General features: G+C 31.1%; 1 protein-coding gene across 1 annotated transcript; it reads left to right on the top strand.

The window, feature by feature from the left end:
• Positions 1-2040: 2040 nt before the first annotated feature.
• Positions 2041-6973, top strand: LOC135674362 (shaggy-related protein kinase gamma-like). Its single transcript, XM_065184139.1, has 13 exons — positions 2041-2199; positions 3640-3828; positions 3970-4062; positions 4281-4340; positions 4570-4842; positions 5188-5262; positions 5506-5562; positions 5641-5781; positions 5884-5934; positions 6019-6114; positions 6220-6303; positions 6381-6483; positions 6581-6973. Exons 2-13 carry the CDS (start codon positions 3715-3717, stop codon positions 6649-6651), a joined length of 1218 nt encoding a protein of 405 aa, XP_065040211.1. The 5' UTR covers positions 2041-2199; positions 3640-3714; the 3' UTR covers positions 6652-6973.
• Positions 6974-12349: the final 5376 nt, after the last annotated feature.

Here is a 12349-nt window from a genome sequence, read left to right as displayed (position 1 = left end):
AATATACCATATATAATTGGAATTGAATTGCTGCACAATTTTGGAGAGAGATTTTTATCTCATCTCATCATCTTACCACCAATAGAACTTCTCACATTTCATTTTTTATATCAAAAACAAATCTTACTTTTGGAAGTATTTGTCATTCCTTTGACATGTAACTTATTTTCAATCCTTTGGGGTCTTTATTGTGCTTCCTTGTACAATCCTTAATATAATCTTTCTTTTATTAAAAAATCTCAAAATAATTTTTAAATTCTATATCCAACCATATAGTTATAACCTTGAGAATCTAAAAAACTTTAAAAAATTAGATTATTTAGTATTTTTGGAATATAAGTCACTTCAGATTCCATTATCGAATCAATACTCAAATTCAACTTATTATTTAGTGAATCTTAATTTTTTTTTTTAGCACAATCATGACAAAAATGAGCAAATTTTAAATATTTACTATTGTAGAAAAATATATTGATGCTTTTGGAGATTGCAAGTGCATCTTCATCATTATCCATCATAAGAGAGCACTTACTAATATCTTCTTTATGTTTGTTTTTTACATCTATAGTATTGACATCATCTAAAGAATTAACTCTTGGCCTCATCTATAGTATAGATCTATCATTGTTAGAAAATCATCCTAGTATACTTTCACTTTTAGCAGCTGTTACTTTCTATATTTCTAAATTTATTTTTTTTCTCTAAAAGCATAAGACACTAAAGCTTCCTTAATTTGTTTAAGATTTACTATATCATTCTCATATTGCATCATCTTTGTAAAATTATCATAAGAGTTGATGATTGATGTAAGAAGCAACACTCTTACATGCTTATATTTTGAAAACTATTATTCCCGATCTTACTGTTTCAATGATCGATGCCCGACCACATCTCTCATCTCAAATTTTTTTATTTTTTTAAGCTACTTGTTGGTCGATTAGAACATTAAGCTCGAAGGCTTTAGTGTTCGATGATAATTTCTCAACCCTTTGTAACCTTTCTATGATTTTCGAAATCTTATTTTAAAGAGTTTTACATTCCCCCGATGATGATAATAAGAGGACATGCAAGATAAATTAGGAACTATAAAAGGTAATAAATATAGGTAATAAATAAAGAGGACATGCAAGACCACACCAATTCAATTAAAAGAATTGAATCATTTATTTTACAATGAAAACCGTGTCAATTAGCAGAATGAGTAAATAACAATATTCTCATCCATCCATTTGACAAAAATTGGCTCTACATCATTTCTCAATTTAAGGCGTCGTAAAAAGCAAATATCGAGTATATTTTTCGATGAATTGTCTAAAAGAATCCCTCGAAGATAAAAGACTTTATTATTTGGATCCTCTTTATATTGAGTTGGTGGGCCTTAGTTTGGATCTTCACGCGGGTGACCGTCGGGTAAACATGCGATGATGAGGTACGTGAAGTATTTTAGAGTGCCCTTCCATAGCACCTTTCCGACACGTGGGGTTATCACCTTCGCGAGAGCTCTTGCAGTTACAACCAATCATTTCTCAATATCTCCCACTGCATTTACCGAAACACCCTTCCTCGCGGTGATCGGCTGTCGTCCTGTAGGGCGTCTCTCAGCCGTCCGATCCCGACAACGACGCCCGGGCACCCAGCTTCAATCTAAGATCGTGAGCGATCGCTTCTGCGGCGAAGCAGAACCGTCGATTCAAAGGTGGAAAACCCCGTGAAAGGGTAGTTTCGGTACTCAAACTTTGCCGAGAGACCGCTCGGGAACAAAGCAAGGGTAGTTTGGTCATTTAAGGAATAATAATAATGCTCGGTTGGAGAATCGAGTGATGTGCAGTGCGAATATTCGTTGTTGGTTAACCAAAAGCTAAAGAAGTATTAGCTGGTCAATACTGAGGGAAAAGAAAGCGGAAATTGATGCGGAAGACATCATCGTCATCGTCATCAACTTATTAAGAATATGATTAGTAATGATAATTATCATGATTATTAGCTAGTGGATAGGAATCAAGTTTGAACGGTCAAACAAGGGTACGTTTTCAAGGACCTCGAAGAGGCTTTTTTTTGCTTTGATTGCCATCTACCCAAGAAGGAGACGCGAGAGGAGATTAAAGCCCTTAATTCTGATCTCAATCTGCCCTTGTGGCAGGAGGAGACGGAGGGAGGTCAGGAGGGGGCGATCTTTCCTCGGCTGTTTTTTGTTTCTAGGTTTGTCAGAATGAGTTGTTAGATCTTTTAGTTCAGTTGTGTGTTCCTTGATCGAATCCTGGTAGTTTCTTGACTTTTTTTCATGTTAGTAATCACACTTTCCTGTCCTCCAAATCTTAGTATTGCGCAAATCTCGTGGATCGTTGTGACTGTACTTGTACTAATTATCTACTGTTAGGTGCGGATTTTGCTGGGGTCTTGTTGGATTTCGGAGGACGATATCGGTTTAAGCGCCTTTGTTTGATCTGGGTCTTGAAACTGATTGATCGCGGATCTTTGGATATGCTTTACGGAAAAAAAGAGAGAGGATTTTTTGAGTATCCGGCGGGAGGTTTAGCCGCGATTTGAGATATTTTGTCTAATTAAGTGCAAGTTGTTTACGGGTTATTTCTTTTAAATCTTGTCATTCTCTGAGTCTTTGTTCAAAATCCTTTCCTTATCTATATATGTAGTTTCTCTGATGGAAAAGAAAACAAGTTGATGCAATATTCTGAAAAATTGGTGATGGTGGAGAATTAGTTTAGAATGCCTCAGCCTTTCTTTGGTTGTATTTCTTGACTAATATATGTTTAGTGCAGCAAACGTGGCGACTGTTTATTTGCCTTTTTCGCTTCTAAAGGAATTTGATTCCGATGTAGTGCCAGTGTCGCTTGGACAGGGTGTGGTACATCATGAAGATCAAGGCTGATCTCTTTGACAAACTACTTTTTTTGTTGTTCTTTGACAAATTAAGAGATATATTGGATCATTTGCTAAATTTCCTCCACAACCTAGTTTGACTTTAATTTGAAGAGCAATTTAGGATGTGTCTTTTAGGAGTAGGTATGTGTGACTTTCATCTCTTGGTAGGTTGAAAAATGCATGTCTATTTGCTGATTATGTAGGTAAGCCACTGTTGGGATACTTAGACAAGAGTTTTGGCTATTCATTATAGCTGTTCCAAATGGTGTATACACTTTGTTTTGCAATACATCTAGCTGACAAGTGAGAGTCATGCCCACTGGGCAGTTTATAGATTGGAGGACTAAGGAATTGGATAACTGTTTATTTGATTCGCTCCATTAATGTTTATAAAAAAATCGATTATTGCTTCTGTGGACTTTATTTGTTCCGGAACTTATTTTTTCTAGCCTGCAATTTTACTATATCTTCCTTCTACATAATGTTTTCTTTTCTGTTATGGAAGCTTTAATATGAGGACCTGATTTCTGTCTTTTAGATAATTTGCTAAGATTGTCTGTCAAACGAGATAATTGATATTTTTTTTCATGTTTCCATTGTGCATAATGCTATTTTTCATATCTTTGGCAACAAGTAAATGCTATCTTCATAACTTGTCTTTTAGATAACTTGCTAAGACTGTCTGCACAATGATTGAAATCTTATTTTTTTTCACATTTCCATTGTGCCTAATGAATTTTTTCATATCTTTGGTGACAGATCAATGCTATCTTCATTCTGAAAAAGATTTTCAGGAGACGTAGTTGGATGCTGCATAATCTCTACAACTAACAAATGGCTTCAGTGAGCGTGGTGCCTTCGTCAGGGTTGAAAAACACCAGTGGCACTAGTGTTCGTGTTGACAAGTTGCCGGAGGAGATGAGTGATATGAGAATCAGGGAGGATAAGGTAGGTGATGATCAACACATGTTGTGCTCCTGACAGATGATGGCTATTCTCTATGACATAAGTATTAAAATAAGAGTTTCCCTACATGACAAATGAGACAGGCCACATGATTGTCTGTGACTAATTAATGGACTACTGCAGGAAGTGGAAGCAACTGTGATTAATGGGAATGGGACAGAAACAGGTCATATAATTGTTACAACTATCAATGGGAAAAAGGGCCAGCCAAAGCAGGTAAAAGAAATTTTTAGGAAATAGACATTTGTCCTTTTTTTTTGCTATAATTTAATATTTTGTCTTTCGATGAGATATGCTGTAGTTTTTCAATGCTGGCCTTTTGAGCAAAAGGAATTTAAAATTTTGAAATCATTTTTAATTTTTGTGTATTAATTTCCTAAATTTTTTGCATATGCACTAAACTTGATATTGTAAGTTGTTGATTTTAATTGCAGACTGTAAGCTACATGGCTGAGCGTGTTGTAGGTCATGGATCATTTGGAATTGTCTTCCAGGTCAGTCTGGTGGTTAATTAGTCCACCAAAGTTCTTGTCATGCTTCTTGGTAGGACTTATAAATTGTAATTATAAGTTCACTTGTTAGAAATGGTTGCATGGTTATTTGATTTAGCATGAGCATGCTTCCATGATGTGATATTTTTCATTGATGTATGCTGATGTAGTGAATTTATTTCTTTTCAAATTTATGAGTTTGTTTTAATTATCTCTTTGTCTATCTTGTTAGGCCAAATGTCTTGAGACAGGTGAAACAGTAGCTATAAAAAAGGTTATTCAGGATAAGAGGTACAAGAATCGTGAGTTACAAACCATGCATCTTCTTGACCATCCAAATGTTATCTCTCTGAAGCATTGCTTCTTTTCAACAACTGAGAAGGATGAGCTGTATCTCAATTTGGTGCTTGAATATGTACCAGAGACAGTTCATCGTGTTATTAGACACTACAACAAGATGAACCAACGTATGCCACTAATATTTGTGAAGCTGTACATGTACCAGGTGAGTTTGGATTCATAATGTTGTCATTTTTTGCTTATTATCAAGATTGGATGTCATATTTCTACAGATCATTATATGTTGTAGTAATGATCCATAAATTTTATGGATTTGGCATGTTCTATAGTTTATAAAGCTTGTAGATCTCGATGTTGTATTTAGTTATATGTCAGTAAGACTAGTGCCCGTATTCCAGTTATTGACTAGATAATATTGATAAAGTGGGCGGTAATTTAGATTAAATTTGAGTATGGTTGAGAAACTGATTGTTCAAAATTTTCTACATTCCCCACTTGTTTTAAAGTACTTGTAGATCTGCTGATACAGTTTAATTTTCTTTTCTAACAGATTTGTCGAGCACTGGCATACATTCATGGCAGCATTGGGGTGTGCCACAGAGATATTAAGCCCCAAAATCTTCTGGTATATACTAATCCAATTCTTACTTTTGTTTACTGTGGTTCAGATTTGTCTTTTAACGCAGCTGATTTACATGAAAATAATGGAATTCTTCTGTCTCATATTGAAAATTTTATAATGGAGATTGACGAATTTGGTTGTTTCATTATCTTTGTAGAAGTGATAATAAACATTTTTTTTTCATACTATTGGAATTACCAGTCTACAAAGTAGTGGTGCTCTTATTGCTATATCATTTTGGAACAGGTCAATCCACATACTCATCAGCTGAAAATATGTGACTTTGGGAGTGCAAAAGTCTTGGTAATTTAGTTAATTTTCTAGAACTGTGGTGTGTTTTTGATGTTTTAGTTTCTCCAGTGCTGAAACTTGCTTTGTTAGGTTAAAGGTGAACCAAATATATCATACATATGCTCGAGGTATTATAGAGCTCCGGAGCTTATTTTTGGGGCAACTGAATATACTACAGCAATTGACATCTGGTCTGCTGGTTGTGTTCTTGCTGAACTACTACTAGGACAGGTAGCTAATGTCATATTTTATGAACATATGTAGGTTACCATTTCAGGTCGGACATTATTTTTATCATTCATTCTCAACTAAGTTCATCTATGATTTTAACAGCCTCTCTTTCCTGGTGAAAGTGGAGTTGACCAACTAGTCCAAATAATTAAGGTATGTCACTGTTTTGTGTTCATGATTTGGTATCAACTCCTATTCCTCTCCATTGCCCTCTCTTATGTAATTTTGCTGTTGCAGGTTTTAGGTACCCCCACAAGAGAAGAAATTAAATGCATGAACCCAAACTACACTGAGTTCAAGTTTTCCCAGATCAAAGCTCACCCTTGGCACAAGGTAATGTAGTTATATGTTCTTGCACAGTTTTTCACATTGAGTGAATGTTGTTTTTTATAATTTTGATCTTTTTTAATGACTGATCACTTCATCTACTTCAATCAGATATTCCATAAGCGAATGCCTCCTGAAGCTGTTGATCTTGTATGTAGGCTTTTACAGTACTCACCAAACCTGCGATGTACTGCTGTGAGTATAGACAGTGCCTTCCCTTGAATTCTTGGTTGTCATATGTCCATTTGAATAAGACTTTTTCTTGGATACAGTTAGAAGCATTAGTTCATCCATTCTTTGATGAACTTCGAGATCATAATACTCGCTTGCCAAATGGTCGTTTTCTGCCCCCTCTCTTCAATTTCAAGCCTCATGGTGAGTCTTCTGTGAAAATTAGTAACGATTGTGAAGATTTTTTGAATAATCATGTGTTAGATTAAGCGGACTTTTTTTTTGTTGTTGTGTTAATTAGAATTGAAGGGAGTGCCAGTGGAGACAGTAGCAAGGCTGATACCTGAGCATGCCAGAAAGCAATGTGCCTAACTAGGATTGTAAGTTTGGTCAAAAGGATGAGGAAAAGCCACACACTTCATTCCTAATACAGAAATGTGCCTCCAATGAGATTGATGAATATTCATTGAGGTCAGTGAGTTGGTAGAGCATGCGATCAAAGGAAATCTCAAGCTGTTTCTCCTTGGACTATGGTCATCCCTCTGTTTGGACACTAAGAACTGGTTTGCCAGTCTCGAAAAACCTCAAAAGGTTCTTTCTACTAACCACTTTTTGACAGATTGTAACATTTTATCAGTGTGTACATATTGCCAGTATTTAGTTCGTGAATTATGAACCAAAATGCTTTTACTGATTCGGGTGTATGATGGCTTTGAAGGTCATGGAAGTGGTTGTATGACTCTGTTCAGCCATGCCTCTTCTGAACCATTACCAAAAGAGCAAAATGATTGTGGTGTAGAGCTTTGTTTGTTTCATGGAAAATGGACCTTCAGAGCTCAACTGTAACTGCACAGGACTTTGAATGTTGAATACAGTGGAAATAGGTGCAATCTCAATAATGAAACATTGGAAAGAAGTTGATTATTTGATTGACTTTGAGTGAATTTTAGTTTTTGATCTAAAAACTCTCGAGCTTTCTTTTTTGCCAAAAAAAAAACTTTATTTGATACTAATTTCAATTTTCTATTGTTGAATGTTCTTTCACAGTTTGGCCACTGAACCTGCGTGGTTTTAATTTTAAAATTTCCATTATTTTATATTAAAATTTCATTATCCAAATTCATCATAAACCCAAATGGAAATCGGGCAATAGCTATTGGTTGAGAAATTTTAACTTTTGGGAGATGGGTTTAGGTTGTGTTGAAAACATGTGTCGATTTTTTTTTTTTGTGGACAAATAGAAGATATTTTTATCATGACAAGTTTGTTGATATTTCAAAATAAATTTTAAGACTTATCGAAGATGATTATGGTAAAACTTTAAACCCTTCATGATCATGGTAAAATTTTAAGTAATTAAAATTGTTAGTCAAATAAAATCTTATGATGAACATCTTCATGATTATGTAAAAGATGAGAATTCTTAATTTCAAAATTTGATCATGTTGTTATTATTATTGATATGTTTCTCGCAAACACATAAAAGCAAGGTTGAATAGGTTACTAGAGAAAAGTATAGAGAAAAATATATAGAAGTGTTTCAAGTTAAAGATAAAGGCGATGACATAATAGAGAAAATAAAAGAGAAAGATGATACTTTGATTGGGCAACAAAAATAAATAAATTGAAAAATTATAAGCATGGAATTCAGAGTTAGGTCACATGAAGGTAGATTGGTTGAAGAGATAAAAACAAAAGTTCTTAGAGAAAAATGAAGAAAATTATAAATTGTTCATGACTTATTCATAAGTTAATAATATTTCAAATGATATTTGATTCTTAGATAATAGATATTCTAATCATATGTCAAGCATAAGATCAATATTTAGAGGTTTTGAAGAAACTCAAGTTAAAAATTAGACTTGAATATAATAAATAAATTTAAGTGAAAAGAAAAGAAATAATTAAGGTGAAGACTAGTCAAACCAAATACCTTGACAATATTCCTTTTTATTCTTTATTTATCACATATAACAAGTGTTGAACAATTAATAAATGATGGATATTTAGTTATGTTTGTTTATAGTAAATATTTATAAGACATAAAATGTATGTTTCTTCTTGATGTTTCAAATATTAAAAAATATACTCTTATTGTAACTCAAAAGAGTGACTCTAATTTATGACATTTAAGATATAAACATCTTAACATTAAAGGTTTAATGTTGTTAAGTAAATAATAATAATTTTTTAATTACCTAAAATTAATATACTTGATGTACGTGAAAGATGACAAATAAAGAAAGAACTATTTCTTATTAAAAAAGTATTGAGATATTTTAATTGTATTGAATTAATTCATGCTATTTTATGTTGACCTATGAGTATAAAATCTATGAAACTCCTCTTTAAAAATACATATCACTAACAAAAACTATAATTTAATATTTATTTTATTTGTTTTAGATTTATAAGTTTTGATGAAACAGTTGAAAAAGAGGAATGACAAAAGATAACAAAAGAAGGAAATCAAGTCAATTTAGAAGAATCAAACATAGAAGCTAATGGATTTATCGAAAGAAAAAAAGTTATTTAATAGAAATGAGTGTTCAAAATAAAGTATAATGTAGATGAATGTATCCAAAATCTTGTAGCAGAAGGCTATTTATAGCAACGAGATATTGATTTTGATGATACCTTTTCTCCTATTGCTTGATTTGAAATTGTGAGAATTTTCTTTACCTTAGTTATTCACTTGAGTTGACCTGTTTATTAATTTGATATGAAATATATATTTTTAAATAAAATTTATAATAAGAGATTTTTGTTACTTAATCAAAAGGTTTTTAATTAAAAGATATGACATGTGTACAAGGTAAAAAAGTTTTTATGGACTTAAATAAGTTCCAAGAGCATGATATAAAAAAAAATGACACATAGTTTCATCAAAATAGATTTAAGAGAGCAATAACGTGCCTACTCATTATATAAAAAAGAAGGTAAAAATGATCTTCTTATGGTTTACCTTTATATTGATGATATATATATATATATATATATATATATATATATATATATATATATATAATTTTTTTATGATTAAGTTTAAGAAATATATGATGAATAAGTATAAAATGTCCTATCTAGGTTTATTACACTATTTTCTTGGGTTGGAGGTAAAGTAAGGATTCGATAGGATTTTTATTTCACGGATAAAACATGAAATAGATCTACTTAAAATGTCTAATATGATTAATTATAAAGTTATAACAACAGGCATAAATATAAATGAGAAATTAAAACTTATAAATAATATAAGTTTAGCAAATACAAAATACTACATAATTTTGATTGAAAGTTTTATCTATCTAGCTCATACTCGATGAGATATTATTTTCTATGTATAGTCTAAGCAAACATCATCTTACAGCTGTTAAAAGAATTCTATATTATATTGTTAGAATTATCGACTAAGGTATTTGGTATTCTCATAATTCTAATAAATTATTTATTTTACTAATAGTGATTGGGAAAGAGTTTTGGGTGATATAAAAAAGTACTTTTGGCAATATCTTCATCCTCACGTCACAAGCTATATCTTAAAAGTTCAAAGAAGTAAACGATAATTGTATTGCCAACATCAAGAGTAGAATATGTAGCTGCATCAGTTTGTCAAGCAATATAGTTACTTCTTAGATATCTTCATTAAGAACGAAAAAAAGTAATTAAAATTTTTTATGATAACCAAGTCACAATTACAATGATAACAAATCCAGGCTTTCATAGAAGAAGGATATAAAGATATGCTATCATTTCATATGATTGTAGTAAGTGAAACTATAACACTAAAGTATTATAGCACAAATGAATAAGCGATAGATATTTCCACTAAGTCACTTTTATTTTAGAAGCATGTTTATTTTATGTCTCAAATTGTAATATATAATTATGAATTAAGGAAGAGCGTCGAGAATTGATTCATAGGTAGTTAACTAGTAGTTGTCATATTTTATGTTGTTATATTCTAAATAGTTTTAACCTAAGTGGCTCATAATCTAAGAAGTTACTATCATCAAGAATATATCCTAATTAGATGGTTAGCATAAGATTCTATAAATAGGATTATGATTCATTAAGCTAATCACATGCACTTAAAAATATTTTATAAATATTTTTATTCTATTTTTTTTGTCTAATATTATTTTATTTTTTATTTAAAAATATTTATTTTTTTAATTACTACAGTATTATATTTTTATCATTTTCTTGCTCCCTATCCCCAACATAAAAAATTGAAATAAATTGGTGCGTACTGTCATTGGAGTTGAGTCTACTAGAGAGATTTATGCTCCGCATATGGATGGATTCCTCTCTCATGTTCTGAAATAAAGGAGGGTTTCTAATGCAATGGCTATATGCTATATAGGAGGTTTTACCGATGGAGATTTTGAAGCGAACGATTTAATTTCCACAAATTAATTCGGCAACATTAACTTTCTACGTACAATGTTTATTATTATATGAAAGTCCCATAATTCTCTTAATTCGTGCATACTAATTTGTTAGGAAGTCTAATGAATGTTCAAATACATTCCGCTAACAGTAAGAGATCACTACTGTTATAGGAAAATTATTAGAATATTTTCCATCGACAATCCCTCTAGATAAATAGGCAAATTTATCTTGACTTAAGTTAAGTTAATTAACCACGAAGAAAATAAACAAATAAACTAATGTAGAAAAGAAGATTAAAGAATGATAAGGATATTTAGTTCTATCTTAAGACCGACTCCGAAAGGGTAAAAGGGCAAAATCGTATAGGATTATCTCGAAATATCAAGTAGATATCGAGATAAATAACAGGGTTTAACAGACTTACACATAATACCGAAATATATGAAAAACTAATATTAGTAAAAAAGCTCTATTGTCACTAGATATATTAATATTTTTAAGCAAATTTGATCATTTTGTCTAGCCAAAACTAATAATTATATGATGTGATAAAATATTGACTTATTAATAAGATCTCTAAATAAATAATAGGGTTCAAAACTAATAATTGTATCAATGTGAATTAATGATGATAAAATATTAATTTATCAAGGAGATATTCAAATAAATAATAGGGTTCAAAGGACTTGCACATAGTACTAAAATATATGAAAAAACTATTATTAGAAGAAGAAAAAAAGCCCTATTGTTACTAGATATATTATTATTTTTATTTGGCTCCTAGTCAAACTTGTTCATTTTGTCCCGTTGAAACTAATAATTATATCAATGTGAACTAATGATAATAAAAAATTGACTTAAACGAGATATCTAGATAAATAACAGGGTCAAGAGACTTGCACATAATACTAAAATATATGAAAAAACTAACAATAGAAAAAAAAAAACCCTATTGTCACTATATATATATATATTAATATTTTTACTTGGCTTATCCTAGTCAAACTTGTTGATTTCGTCCTGCCAAAACTAATAATTATATCAATGTGAATTAATGATAATAAATTATTAACTTGTCAAGAAGATGTCCGGATAAATAAAAGGGTTCAAGGGGCTTGCACATAATACTAAAATATATGAAAATCTAACATTATATCAAAAGCTCTATTGTCACTAGATATATTAATAGTTTTGCTCGGACTTGTTCATTTTGTTTTGCCAAAACTAATAATTATATCTATGTGTCGGTTGGATACTTCTTTTACAAATTATACTGATATATTATATTGTGTTAGTTCACATTGGACAAAAATCAAATTGATCCAAAATTATTATCTTAAGATGAAGCATTTTTTAGTCATAAGTAGAGATAAATCGAGTACAAGTGGTATTCAAGAATCACTGGGATAAATGGTATGAATGTAGAAAAATACTAGTGTTCTAAAAAAGCACAGATAAAAAAAAATTTATTTTTTATAAAGAAAAAATATTAGCAAGTGCTGAATGTTAATAATATTTGTTTAATTTATTATATTTAAATATTTTCAATATTTCAAAGCAAACTCTTCAAATCGAATTCTGATTCCCATCACTTTCTCCTTTTCTTCTTCTTTAATGCAAGACAAGGTTGCTTTTTCAAGGATAGAAAAGTATGTAATCACTGTTCATTTTGACT

Source organism: Musa acuminata, chromosome BXJ1-5 (genome assembly GCF_036884655.1).
Source record: "Musa acuminata AAA Group cultivar baxijiao chromosome BXJ1-5, Cavendish_Baxijiao_AAA, whole genome shotgun sequence".
Taxonomy (NCBI): Eukaryota; Viridiplantae; Streptophyta; class Magnoliopsida; order Zingiberales; family Musaceae; genus Musa; species Musa acuminata.
This window is presented reverse-complemented; position numbering and strand designations above follow the sequence as displayed.